General features: G+C 30.2%; 3 protein-coding genes across 3 annotated transcripts; 2 read left to right on the forward strand and 1 right to left on the reverse strand.

The window, feature by feature from the left end:
• Positions 1–716: 716 nt before the first annotated feature.
• Positions 717–2,101, forward strand: HELRODRAFT_162077 (hypothetical protein; the record flags this gene model as incomplete). Its single annotated transcript, XM_009024393.1, has 3 exons — positions 717–757; position 1,096; positions 1,265–2,101. 3 exons carry the CDS (start codon positions 717–719, stop codon positions 2,099–2,101), a joined length of 879 nt encoding a protein of 292 aa, XP_009022641.1.
• A 2,228-nt stretch (positions 2,102–4,329) lies between these two features.
• Positions 4,330–6,480, reverse strand: HELRODRAFT_67096 (hypothetical protein; the record flags this gene model as incomplete). The annotated part of the gene is made up of 6 exons (XM_009024276.1): positions 4,330–4,478; positions 4,783–4,844; positions 5,046–5,149; positions 5,300–5,503; positions 5,843–5,980; positions 6,271–6,480. The coding sequence occupies 6 exons, from the start codon at positions 6,478–6,480 to the stop codon at positions 4,330–4,332; spliced, it is 867 nt and encodes a 288-aa protein (XP_009022524.1).
• A 527-nt stretch (positions 6,481–7,007) lies between these two features.
• Positions 7,008–10,097, forward strand: HELRODRAFT_106891 (hypothetical protein; the record flags this gene model as incomplete). The annotated part of the gene is made up of 5 exons (XM_009024394.1): positions 7,008–7,260; positions 8,359–8,596; positions 8,798–8,995; positions 9,169–9,328; positions 9,503–10,097. 5 exons carry the CDS (start codon positions 7,008–7,010, stop codon positions 9,794–9,796), a joined length of 1,143 nt encoding a protein of 380 aa, XP_009022642.1. The 3' UTR covers positions 9,797–10,097.
• Positions 10,098–15,560: the final 5,463 nt, after the last annotated feature.

The following is a 15,560-nucleotide window of genomic DNA, read 5'->3' on the forward strand; positions in this document are numbered from 1 at the left end:
CACGCACAGGCGCACACACACAAACACACGCACACTTCACTATACTTCCATACACGCACGCACATCACATGCATACACTATTTTTTAAGCATATGCTTAAATAAAAATGTACACAAACTCACGTCATATATACACATAAACACCGACACACACACACACATACACACACACTCCAACCATGAGCGTGTATATGAAGTACACAGTACGCGTGTATGGAGAGTCATAAAATTTATACGTGATTCACTTTATAAATATACAAATCTGTTTATACATACACAAATGAAGATACAAGCATACATACATACATACATACACATACATTAGATATGTTTTTTTTAGACTTGAACATATACATAGTTGCATATGTTTACACATACAACATATTCGTACATACAACTCATACTATACGCATACATATACGCATACATATGCACATAAAAACAAATACACAATAAAAAAAGTAAAAAACAAAACCATTAAATATTTCTTTAGAAAAATAATCATTCATACCAAGTGAAACGCACACAATTAGACTATCATGATATACAAACACAAATATAAAAAGAACGACAAACATACAAACGCCAAAAATCCAAGCAAAAATACAAAAAAACACATACCCAATCAAACATACAAACATGCAAACAAACAAACACACAGATATATAAATGGATATACAAACACGTATCTTGAATATAAAGAAGTTTTTGTGTAGCATGCGAGGTCTTGTCATCTGTCCCGTTGAGAATAAAGGCAGGTCGTAAAAAATAATAAAATAATAATAACAAATAAATAAATATAAAATAAATATATTAATATTTAAAATATATATGCATAAAAAAGATTTACAAAAGTTAATAAATATGATACATAAAATACGTTAAATAAAACTTAAATAAAGGTATCTGCATAACTAGAACTTTATAGTTCACAAAATCTCAACCATTAATGACAACCATTCAACATTAAAGACAACCGTTATACCATTCAACAATTTTATATATCCGACAACACAGGCAAGATCAAATTGCAACAACGACCATAATGAATTTGATGCCTTTGCTGACGTAACGGCTAGAAAATTTATTGCTCCAGGGTTGGCAATTATTTTAAATGACGGTTAGAATTATGTAAAACAATAAAATAAAAAGCATGACAAACATCAGTAAAAGAAACATTTCTATTTGATAACGACAATGACATGAACTACTAATTTCAGTGTCGTTAATGACTAAGAACCTCAACAACAATAAAATGTCACCAGGTTTGGTTTCAGAATAGACGAGCGAAATGGAAAAAGCGCAAGAAGACGACAAATGTGTTCAGATCGCCAGGCTCCCTTTTGCCACCCACGTGTCTCTCGCCGTTCACCGCCTCCATCAACGATTCCTTCTTCAACTTTGATCCAACTTTGGCGCGCAACGGCTGGGCGACATCATCCATGATATCTGGCAACGGTGGGAACGCAGGCAACCATCTTCATCCTCATCATCATCATCCTCATCACTACCAACTAGCCACCCATCCACATCATCACAACGGACATCAGGGAAATTTGTTGGGATCAGTTATGATGAATCCCATGGCAGGACCGGTCACACATCCTCACAATCCTTTTTCATGCACATCCGTTCCTCCATTCCCAATTTCAAGGCAGATGACGCCTCTCTCCTGCATGACACAATCGCACATCGCCAGCAACAGCAACGGAAGTAGTAGCAGTAGCAGTAGTAGCAGTAACAGCAGTAGCAACAATAGCAACAACAGTTCGCTTCTCAACAATAATAACGCCAATACCAACAATTCATCGAACAACAACAATCTCGGTCCAGTACTATCAAGTCAGCAACAGCAACAACCTTATTGTATAGGAATGCAGCAAACAGGCTCCCCCGAGGACAACGGGATGTATGCTGGCATGTACGTGGACTCACCCAACAGCCAGCAACAACAACAGCTGGCAGCGTACGGACAACAACCTCATCAGCTGGCTGTTGACAATCCGGAAGATGTTTGGCGTGGAAGCAGCATTGCCGAGTTACGGCGTAAGGCAATTGAACACACTGTGTCCATGACTGGCATGATGGCTGGATATCGGTGATGTGTAGTGTTTCTATCTGCATGAGTTTGAATGTTTCTATTTGTACGTGTATGCCTGATTATTTGTTTGTACCTATAATGCGTTTGTTTGTATGATCGTGTACTTGTTCACCGCCCTTTGTGAACTGTCTTTAACCTCTAACGCGAGTACGTAAGTAAGTTCGTGTGACTGCCGTTGAATCATGAATATCAAATGTGTTCGTACTGTGTACAGTTGTGACGTAATCGATAAGTTGTGTTTCTCTTTAGTTAATCAATATGTTGCACGATATATAAAAGAACCTTTACATTGATTCAATGAACATTTTACTTCCATTCTCATTTCATTAAAAAAATTGCCATTCTATACCGAGGAGGCGGTTAATATTTTATAAAATTTGTAATTGTTTGTATGATTGCGACTGGATGTGTGGTGCGTGTCTATGTGCATGCCCTGATGACATTGTCAAACAAAATCACTGATGTATTTCAATTAACATCATTTCATTTGATCAACTCTACTATTAACTGAAAATTAGTGTTTACTTTTTTATAGTTATTATTATTTAGTTTGTTTAAAAAATGTTTGAAAACGGCTTCGAAATCACGTAAAAATAAACAATATATATATATATATATATATGTTTATATATATACTAAATTAAAGATTGCATCACGTAGTTTAGCAGTTTATGGACCAAGGCATTGGAATGAACTTCCATATTTTTTGCGCCGGTCTGGTCTGACACTTCCCCAGTTCAAAAGTCAATTGAAGACATATCTTTTTTCCTTGCAAAAAATTGCCATAGTTGTAAAACGCCATGAGAATGTTTTTAATAGGCGCTATATAAATGAATATATATATATATATTTTTACCAGCATATATATATATATATACATACTGGACGAACTACACAAGCATCAAATAGCTATTTGTTAAAAGTTCTTTAATAGTTGATGAAGAAAGATGACCTCAAACCTCATTTCTTCAATTCAAAAGAAATAAAACAAAACAAATTTTTAGTTTAAAAAAAATAAATAAATTTTATTTTATTCATCATAAAACTAAGCAATGGTTCGTAATGGTGACGACCTTTCAAAAGTTGGTTATGATGAATGAATTCTTTGCAAGAGAAACTGAAAAATAAAAAAGTGTGTACATGGGTATACTGACATTAACATGATAGGGTTATGGATAAAACGAACGGACACACGTTTCCGAACGCAAATACTCAAAACTTATTAATCCTGGAAAATTGTTTATTGACTCAATACAAATCTCTTTTTATTAATCAATCAAAGAATTAAGTTGATCAAAATTAATGAACGTATTAAAAAAAATGATGATATAAGAAAAGTTAACAATTAACCAAAGAAAATGAGTGATAAAAAAAAGAATTTGATGTTGGAAATCACAAATAAGGCACAATGATGTCATTTGGTATTTATATCTTCGGTCATTTTTCAATTTATGAACATTTCATAATTGTTTAAAAATAATCTTTAATATCGACAAAGAATCATTAAAATCATATTTCAGAGAAAAAGTAAAAGTAATTAATTATTAATTAAATAAATAAACCGAAGACCAGAATACAAAAATTAAAAAATAATCAAATGAAAGAACAATAATGAGTAAACATTAAAAAATAAAATTAATAACCTAATTAGCATAAAACATGATAAACAAAATTTATTCAGAATTGGAAAACTTATCCAGAAACTTCTTAAAATACGGTGACCTGTATGCTCCTATGGCAACCAGAACAAGAGCATAGAACAATATTACGAAAATGAATTTATTTCTTTGGTACCATGATGGCTCTCTTCTGTTTATTCAAATAAAAACAAAACATCAAACACAAACCTTTCAACATGTCAAAAATAAAATAATCGTATCTCAAATAAAATTGAAATTTTGGTAAAAACGGCAGAACACTATACCACACGCCTGCTCAATACTAACTGTACTCTTAGCATCCCTATCAACATTAGCTTAACTTGAATTATTACCATATTTACCACAATTTATCATAATTAGTTATTTCTATTTTTAACCAACATGCCCAGCAGTGAGTAGTAACAAAAACCCCAAGAAATAAGATACTGTTTAGTACCAACAACAACCCAAAAAAAAACAAGATACTATTTGTTGACCAACATCGCCAACCCAATCATCTTCATAATCATCATTATCGTCGTCAACATCAAAAAAACCATCATCTTCGTCACCATCATCATTATCCTCATCAGTTTACTAACTTCAAGTACTTATCTCTCGAGGCATAGACCAGTAGGTACTTAACCCTAACGAACTCATCATCAGTAACAATGTAGTACTTCTCCGGTATCTCCCCGCCTATACTGCCGTCTATGTGTGAACGGCTCTTATCTTCTGCTGAGAATTTTTTTTGAAGACATTGGAATAGATGACGAACGTGCAACTATTTAGTCATTATGGGAAGATATTTTATAAGAAACTTTTGAAAAAGAATTTCAATTTTATTAACATTTAATGAAAGCATGCAATTTTAGGTTATCACAATGCAATATACAATGCAATATACATAAATCCAAACACAAGCAAACACACACACACACGCACACATGCACGCACACATACACACTCGCGCGCGTACAAACACATATTTGTGAAAATAAATTTTGTATTATCTTAAGGTAAATATTTTGCAATTGGTTACTTTGAGTTTTGCACTTGACAGATGGATCATCAATAATCTCACACACTGCTACACAACTCAATCTATTAAGTAATAATTCAGTGAAAAATATAATTCAATATCATAAATTAAAAATACAACTAATAGGAAAAAATAACAAATGAACTTCTACTAAAACAGCAATGCAAATCACAATAAAAATGAAATGATATAGTAGCAATACAAATAACCAAGATAGCAGCAAACAAAAATGGCAATGATATACAAAATAACATTAACTAAACCTGGATCCCATGCAGCTGCTTGGCCAACCATGCCCATATGGTGAATAGTCCAGACTTACTGACAACTCACTGGATAGATAGGAGCCATTACCAAACAAAGAATTCTGATTTTATATGGTATAGCAGAGCAATAATCAGGCTATGTTTAGAATTCGTTAAAACAAAAGTATAATGAAACATGTTACATAATGATAATAGGTACAAATTAAAGTTAGGTTATTTCAATCACTCCAGAATCATCAAACCAAAAGTACTTTATTCAGATTTGCTTTTAAACCAAAATGGAGAATGGAGTGAAAATTTTCCAGCTTGCTTCCATGGTAACCATAGAAAACGTTTCTATTATTGCGCAATGTCTCAAATCTTTCATTACTAAGAGCTGAATGTTCGACGGAGAATATGTATGTGGGAGGTGATGTCTCAAACGTGTAGCATGCTTTCTCTCGAATTTCTGAGAACTTGTTAGTTTCATTCAAAATTATCATTTAACATAATTAAGTTCAAAATAGTATTGAGAAACAAATTTACAAAAATGAAAAAATAATTTTTAAGAAAAGGAACAAGTTTTAGAGAAAAATATAATCTAACTATATCCCAAAATTAAATAAATTTTTTAACAAATAAACCGTATAAGCAGCATCTTCAGTTTTATGTTTCATTAATATTTAATATATATATATATATATATATATATATATATATATATACTTTACAACATAATATAAACTATAAAATAAAGTCATGAAGAATACAAGTTCATTTTTAGCATCTTAAAAAATTTGACTAAACTTGCTCACCACTTGCATATCGCAAGATTTGATGATAAATTTCTTTGAATTGAAAATCCAGGAAAGTAACTTCAATATTTTTACATCAAGTTGTCCTTCTCTGTTCAAGTATGATTTCATCTTTTTTATTTTTGCAACATCTTTTTTCTATTAAATTAAATATAGAAAAAATAACAAACTGATTGATCTGGCCAATCTATAACAATCTTCAAAAAGGCATACTCTTTAATCAAACTCAATGATTTGTTCTTTATATTATATATCCATTTATTTCTATTCCATTTATCTCTATTCTTTATTTATCATTATCCACTCAAAAAATGACTACTACAACAGAGAATCAACGATTAAAAAGCATATTAAATTAAACTATTAAAGTATTACCAGTATCAATACAACACAATAAAGTGAATAAATGAATCAATGGATGAACCTACCAAACCATCAAAATCTTTCTCAAATTTGGACCCAAGGCCATCATCAACAAAAACATCACGGACAATGTAGGGAGGAGGAAATGGTCTGAGAACTGTATCGTGCCTGTAACTGGAGAGAGCTGCGACAAATAAGCTAAATAAAAAATCAAAAGCCAGTAAGTCTTTCTTTATCTGTTTCCTGAGCGCAACGTCCGAAATTTCATCACCCATTCTTGTCGCCTATTTTGAAAAAATCTTAAACTGAATTATAAAAACTAATCAGCATATTAGATGACGAAACGGCTGATTATCGTAACGAAATGGTTTGCTTTAAAAATGATTTGCTTTAAAATCAATTTTTAATTATGTTATTTAGATGTTTTCAATATTATCTTTTTTTACCATTGAATTTTGACAAGAAATTGGAATGAAGCGTTTGAGCTGGCTGTTAATCTACAAGCGATTAAACCGTATTTTGGAATTTGTAAGTTTTTACTGTGAAAAAATAATTTAGTAAACCTAATGTTAATAAATTCATACTGCATTGGACGCATTGAGTTTATGTAGTAAAAAATATATTGCCAATCAGCCGAAAGAACATGTTGATTATTAATTAACACGACTTGATATCACTTTTAAAAAATCAACATACGTGTGCATGTTGTTTCTACTACTCTAAATTTTTTTTGAAAATTTGTCCTATACGTTACAATTTCGTTGAATTAAAATTTTATAACAGAGTCTGTTAATTTTTGCTAATGTCGTCTGAGGAAGTCATCTTTGTTATTATTTATTTTTTATTTGTATTCTGCTTAGTGGCTCCGACCACAGAAATCATATCTGCAGGTCTGACCATACAAAACATGTTTGCAGAATGTTTGGGCAGTGAACAAATGGATTTCATTGGCTACCATATGAGGAGGACGACTCTGACCCTTATCATACACTCCTTTCTGCCTTTAGGTTATTTTGTTTTTTGTATTCAAATGAATTATGTTCCCCCATTATTATGTGTCTATCAGTGACAAATATATCATTTGAAGAAGTCATCAGTGATTTTGCTCTGGCAATGCAAAAAAGAAAATATTTTATTTAATTTTGTTCACAATGACTCCTTTAATGATCAACTTAACAACATTTTTCAAAAAGATAAATAGAGAACGTTATACATATAATTCAATTTCGACAATATTTTAATTTTTCATGATCAATGGTTTAATGTTTTTTTTCTCTAAAATAAAAAAATTAAATGTTTTTTCTTAAATGCATTCAAATTTAACTTTGTTTATCCAAAAATCTTATATTTATTCAAAAACTAATATAAAAATGATAGACATATAAAGTCGTAAAGGGCCCGAATCCTAAATAGCTTAGGGCCCCTAATAAAATGTCTACATAGATTAAAAATGTTTACTGTTTGTGTTATGTAGTTTAGTCTCAACTCTCAATTTTAATATAATATAATAATTAATAATAATAATTTGATGAAAATTTTTTTCACTTTATTGTGACTGGTTGGTTGGTTGGTTGGTTGGTTGGTTGGTTGGTTGGTTGGTTGGTTGGTTGGTTGGTTGGTTGGTTGGTTGGTTGGTTGGTTGGTTGGTTGGTTGGTTGGTTGGTTGGTTGGTTGGTTGGTTGGTTGGTTGGTTGGTTGGTTGGTTGGTTGGTTGGTTGGTTGGTTGGTTGGTTGGTTGGTTGGTTGGTTGGTTGGTTGGTTGGTTGGTTGGTTGGTTGAGGCATATTGTAATGTATTTATTAGGAATTGAATTATGGCATGTGTTTGTTTGCTTCAGTTCACGACAGAGCTGACAAAAATCAATTCATTTGCAAATTATATAATTGTAATATAATATAATTTATAATAAGACTGTACTCAGGTTGAACATCTGAATAAGACATCAGTATTCAATTGAAATATTGATCCATTCTGCAATGCATATTAATCATAATCCAGCATCAAACCATTTTGTATCTTATCCTCTTCTCTCAGACATTATATTAAATCAGAAAAATTATAACAATTGTTTGCATTAATATTCATATAAATAAAATTAAAATATCAAATAGGTTTTGTCACTGGCTTCACAATTATTTCGCCAGAGGGAATAGACTTGTTTATTCTAGACAGTTTTGGAAAAATTTGGTGTCTGTTTTCCATACTCTGCTGCTTGTTTTCTTTCATCTGCGTGCTGTTTGCACTGTATTGGTTCAACTCAAACTGGAATACTCATCCAATTTCAAGACGTTTGGGTAATTTAACAGTTGAAGGGGAAGGCTGGAGATCTGTGGCTTCATCTGTCAACATTGAATTCAGAAGGTTTGATAAGTTCACCACAGGCACACATAGGTGAGTCTTTGCTACATTTGTAGTTGGTTCAGATATGTAATGCAATTTTTATAGTAATTGTTCTTGACATTCAACATTGTATTTGTCATTGATTTTCAAACATTTTTTTATGTCCCAGTTGATAATTATGAACAAAAGTTGAATAAGTTATTTTAATTTCAATCACCTGTTAATGATATTATTTGACAAACAACTCACCAGTCGAAGGCTCATCGTGACAGACACGTGGCTCATCATGACCTCCACGTACACCATCCAGATTGCCAGGCAGGCAGACACCCACCTTGCCATTGTGGGCAGTGAGAATCATGACATGCATTATGAGAGGTCAACTGGAGTTCAGGTGCTCAACATCATGGTTACCAGTGCTGACCACAGGGTCAAACCATTCAAAATTAGGTTCCATTGTTGTATTCCATTGTTATATTTTATTATTGAATTTGGTGTGTTGGTTGTTTATGTAATTTGCAATTTTAATTATTTATAATCTGTTGTTCTAAAATTTAAGGCTTATATTCATTGAAATAACTTAATATCAATTTTAAATATAACGTTTGATAAATTTTCATCAGACTTATAGCTACAGAGTACAATGATTTAAAAGATAAACTACAAAGTCCCATCTTAAACCTACGAAACATCGTTATTCAACAATCTCTGTCAGATCAGTTTGTGGAGGCTTTTAAATATGAAGTCAACAGGAATCCAAGATATCGTCTGCCTAGGAACATGGTTGTAAAAGTTCATTCGTTTCTTTAGTTTTGAGTAAAATATCTTAATAGAATTTATATTTTCAGATTTTTTTTTCAATTTTTATATTTAAATAAACTTCTTTGTCATGATTTCAGAATTTTTTTGCTATCCTTTATTGAATAGATAAAATAATTCTTTGATAATTCAAACTAGGAGGTCGAAAATTGCATAGGCTGCATGCAAGTCATATCCAACGTCAAATTGCAGAAATGCTGCTTAGATCTGCCTCAAGGAGAGGAGCAAGATGGACAGCATGGCAACAATTTTTCGCAGCAAGCATGCCAGAGTTGCATGTGCAGACCGATGTGGTGTCTCGAATGCATGGGCAAGTGGTTCGCGAGTCGGCAGGATCAGAACCAGCCAGAGACCTGGCTCTCGAGTAAATCTCCGTGCCCAACATGCAGGTCCATCTTCTGCATGCTCGATATCTGCCTTATTAGTGATTAAATGTTTTGTTTTTCCAAATGCTCTACATTATAATAACTACTTTTGTTACCACTACCACTTAACATTACTGATACTTTGAGTTAATAGTTTTTTTGTTTCATTTTATATTGTTGATGCAGGTTTTTTGTTAACTTACTTATTATTCATAAGTGGTTATTTATTTTATATACTAATGCTCTAAACATTTTTTTATTTCAATTTGCAAAAATTTGTTTTTGTTATATGTTTTTGCACGTTTCATTTGATTGTCTATCTTGTTTTTTTAATGTTGAAAATAAATTGGCATTCGTCCAACAAGCTGATAAATGCTTTCCATTGAATCAGCGCCTAAAAACTGTTTTGCACTCATAGGCGTAGTCAGGATTTTGTTCTTAGGAGTAGGGTTGTGTTCAAATAACATAGTTATTATTCCAAACTCTGACAAACACTCAAATATAGCAGCAAAAGAATAAAAATGAAAAAATGCAAATGTACTAAATGTAAATATACTAAAAAATATTAGTTTTTATTATAAATATTAAATTATGAATAACAAAATTTAATTTATAACAGTTAATATTATAATAGTTTTAACACAAATATAATTATAAATATCTTGTATGTAGGTATGGGGTAGAAATTTTGTATGTAGAGTATGTATAAAGTGGCTATATAAATAAATATATATATGTGCTATAAGTATATTGTATTAATTAGTATACGTTATAAGTTCATCAAGTTATATAATTGTATACATGTAGTATATGCGTGTAACTAAATATATATATATATATATATATATATGGCTTCTTCAATTTATATGTAGATATATAAATATATTTATATCGTAGAACATATAAAGAAGAAGCATATAACATATAAGTTTATTATATGAATATTTGAAATAATATTAAGGTTTCAATCAGAAACGCCCATCACTGAAAAGTAAAAATAAACAGACGTTAATGGCTGCTCCAGCAATAGTGTAATCCTCTAATAGATGAAGTGAAGTTATTTTTAACTTTTATTTGTTAAATATTCGTATTGTTATTAATTGTAAAAAAAAATAAAGAAACAAATTACTTTGTAAATAAAAAGTTAACTTGAACGTAAGTTTTTTTTAATATTTAATATTTTTTAATTTTAACTAAGAAATATAAATTTTTTTATTTTGACAAAATAATTAATGATTACCATTATTAATAATTAATTAAATCATTACAAAAAAAATGGAAAAATAAATTCTAAATTAAATTAAAAATTTAAAAAAAATTAAAGAAAATTTGTTTGGGAACTGAATTTTACTGTTTTGTTTGTAAATTTTTTCAATAACTATTAAATTTAAAAAATAATATGTTTAAATTTTTAAAAAATAAATATAATTTATCAAATTAATAATTACTTAATTATTAATTAATCAAATTTAAATTAGAATGAAATAGTTATAATTTATTTCATTCAAATTTAAATTTGATTAATTATTATTATAATTATTTAATTAATTCTGTTTATTTACCATTATTCATTCACATGATGCCATATGTCAGATCATATTAAAAAATGACCTATTGATAAAATTTTTTTATATTTATTTGTTTATTTATTAAAAAATTATTTTATATCATACATGTCATAACCAAACTTGACATTAGTATTCAAAGTGATCTAATTACAGTGATAATTGTTAAATGTACACTTATTGATTAATTTTTTCTATAGAATAAAGTATAAATTATACAATTATAGTATAAAAATATAAATAATTCATACATTATCTATTTTATAACATTTGATTTAAATAAATTCTGAACTGAATATAATACTTAAAATTGAAACTATGATGATATTTTAATGATGTAGCACTCTCCATCTTTTCCTTATCTTTTCAGATTTTTGTTTGCTAAATTTGAAATCATTCCATTCTGATGATGGCAGATTCTCTTATTAACACTACAAATCATGCCATCCAGACTCTACATTTAACTAGTAAGTGACTAATTATGTCTATGAACATTTTTTTACATATTTTTTATCTTTGTTGATTTCTAATTTTATCAGATTTTCTTTGTTATTTACAACAAAATTAGCTAATACAAATTTAAATTTAATCAAAATTTTTTACTAATATATTTATTATCTATTAAAATTAATTAATTTATTTATTTCTAATTTCAGTAAAATCAGCTACTTTTAGCACTGCTCACAGCAAAAATGTATTATCATTAATGAAGCCAGACCCTTACGTTCAAATCATCCAAGATGATCGACAGTTGGAAACTAACGTGGCTCACAAAACTACTAAACCTATCTGGAATAAATTGTTTAAAATGTAGTTTCTTAATATTTCATAATTTAATTTCTTAATTCTTGTTTGTTTAAACTTCTCATTATTTCTAGCATTTTGAGATATTTGATTCGGAAGTTTTTTTTTCATTGCCTATGCAATGCTTCAAATTGCTTATCTCTGTGCTACTGTTTGCATGAAAAATTGATAATGTTAATAATTTTATGTTGTAAGTCTGTATCTATGTCATCAGTAATTTAAAGTATATAGTATAGAAGGTTTCATTCTAAGAAAAATTCTATATAGTTTACACACACACCACCACATACACATACACGCAACACACACACACGTGTGTGTGTATATATGTATATATATATATATATATATATACATATATATATATACATATATATATATATATATATATATATATATATATCCAGCTGTAACTATTTCTTGCATTTTTGCATAAAAATTTAATATACTAAAATTTTGATTAGATATTTTTGTTTGATTTATAGTTTAGATGAAACTTTTTATTTAAATTATACTGCTCTTGTTATAAATTTTTAATCACATAATAATGAAGAATAGTAAAGAAAGAAAAAAAATAATTGTATCACTCTGTTTCTGCCCACCCAGCAACATAACACAGTTGAGTAAGATCTACATAAAGGTGATGAACAAGTGTCAGTTTCGTAATGATGCTCTTCTAGGGCAGGGCAAAATTGACATCCCGTATCTTCTTAAGTTTCACAATGGAAAATGTTCGTCACATTGTTATCACTACTGTTGTAAATGTTATTAGAAGTATTATTATTATGTTGAGTGGATTTTGTTGCCTATTTGTTTACAACTTTTTTTTCATATTTTTGGTGATAATTATTTGATTCTATCCTAATTGTCATTCCTCTAAATAAACTGATCATTTTTAGTTGTTGCCAGATTTTATTCATCTATTTTTTTAACACTATTGCTGCTGTTACTTATAGTTACTACTTCCTCTCTGTCGTCATTGTTATTAGTCTAGTACTACCATCGCAATACAACCAGTAAAACTGGTTTTATCCCTGCCATACAACAGTGCAAGACCTCAACCACACAGTGGAGTTGAAGACTGATTCAGAAGGTCATGGTCAGATTGTGATGGGGACTCTTCAAGTGCATCTGGATGGCATTAAGTTTGACACTGTTGTCGGTCTATCAGGTTGGTGTTAATATTTTGTTATTCTTTAAACCCGTGTACCATACATTTTTTACATTAGTTCTTTGATCAAGCATCTGATTAATGTCACTTTCACATTTAAAGAGCAGTTGAAGGGGTGACATTTTCAATGGTTTTATGCTCTGACTAAAATGTTATCACAACTGCCACACGGCAACATCTAAAGAGCGCCATAAGCATATTTTGAAAAGTGCGCTGGATGAAGAAATTTAAAAAAAAAATAACTGGGAGTAAGATGAGTGAGTTATCAAGATAATTATGACACATTACAGCTAAATATGGAAATATTTTTATTATGAAGTTTAAAATGTTTGAAGTGGCAGGCTTGGTAGGATAAGAATGAGAATTATTTATGTACAGATACGCATGTGTATATACATGTACATGCGCCTGTAAGTACAGATTGAATCATGAATTGCGTTATTAGCCTAGGACTTATATCTATGAGCATTGTGAATGAGAATCACATGTAAGGCTTGTCAACCAGTTTCTTTTTGTTGAAGTAAATGGCAAATTCTTTATTGCTAACTTTTATATTATTTTGATTCAACGTCATTAATGTCACAATTATAAGTGTTAACAATTCTCTCACATGTAGTTAATAGTATTATCGTTTCTTGTACTTGTGAAGTTTTTATTTAGCACATCCATATTTGATCAGGCATAAAAATCTCACATACATTATATTGACACGTACTTCATTCATTCAATGAATAAGCAATAAAGATTTTCAAAATTATTACCATGTTCAGTATTATTCAGCTGTCAGTTTTTCTTAATGTCATCGTTCTTTATTTTATATTCGATGGTTGGTGTTCTCATTTTTTGAGTCAGCAAATTGGCAAAAATAATCCACAACATTGAATAAATAATCACAAATCATCATGAGCGATTACATTGTCATCATCAACGATATCATACTTTTTTTTATATCATCAATCAATCAATAAATCAATCAATTAATCAATCAATCAATCCCTGCTATTTGTATAGCTCCATTTCTGTAGTGTTAAAAAGTTCTTTTCAATGTTTGACAAGCACTCAGCAGCACTCATATGCCGTGGCATCCTACGCTTTATCATATGCCAGACAGAGGTTTCTTTGCTTTCGAATCTGATCAGTGCAATCAATGTAAGAACTGATGTAAGACCATTTTGCCACCCATCCATCACCATCATCGTCATCATCCTCAACAACAACAACAATACCAGGAAACAGGCATACAGGGTCAGTACAAACCAAACAAACAACATCTTCAACAAAACCAATGCAGCAAAACAACGCTATCAAAACAACAACTGGGACAGCAAATGTCATTACACTAAATAACGTTACTAAAGCCACAACGGCTACTACTATTTTGATCACTAACACTACTACAGCTACTAAAACTACAACTACCAGTACCGTTACTACTGCTACTACTTCTACTACTACTTCTACTACTAACAGTGTAAATGTGACTGGTAATTTTGTTACTACTGGCAGTAATGATGTAAGGTTACGGTTGAACAATCCACAAATATCTAATGGAGTATGTTAGTAATTACTCATATAGTTATCTCATTTCATCTATTATCATTCGTATTTTTCAATATTAATATATCTGTCAACTTTTAATAATAATTATGATAGTTTTAATTGAATTTATTGAATTGAATAACAATTATTTTTTGTGAGTGTAGTAGTTGCAGTAATAATCAGATTAGTAAAATGAACCAACGTATGCTCATTAAATTCTAGTATAAGCCTGTGCCTGTATATTAGCAGAGATATTTTTAGTAACAATAATGTTATGCTAGCTGCGTCATTGTCAGTAGCCTGCTACTTATAATAATGTAAACAATAATAATTATAGTAATCTACTATGTTGTTGCTATCTTAATAGCTTCATTGTCTTTCTTTGTTTTACTGTTTTCTAGTCCAAAAACTAATACTTTGTTATTATTTCTCAAGAATATTTTCTGCTCATTATTTTTTCATAGGTATAGCTAGAAAACCATGTGAAACAACGCACCTTACACATTGTATGTAATAGGTGGGGATCTCTTTGCGATCGAATTCGGTCACTGCTGTAGCGATGCCAGGCACTTTACCATTACACCATTGCACTGCGTATATTAGTTACTTCCATTCATGTTTTGTTCGTTCTCATTTCTCATTTGAGATTACTAAACAAAATTAGCAACCGGTTTCTAATACAAACATTTCTGGTAATAATACTACTCCTGCTTCTTCTACTGCTGCTGTTACAGCTTCAGATGGAATGGTCA

The sequence above is a fragment of the Helobdella robusta genome (assembly GCF_000326865.2).
Source record: "Helobdella robusta unplaced genomic scaffold HELROscaffold_4, whole genome shotgun sequence".
Taxonomy (NCBI): Eukaryota; Metazoa; Annelida; class Clitellata; order Rhynchobdellida; family Glossiphoniidae; genus Helobdella; species Helobdella robusta.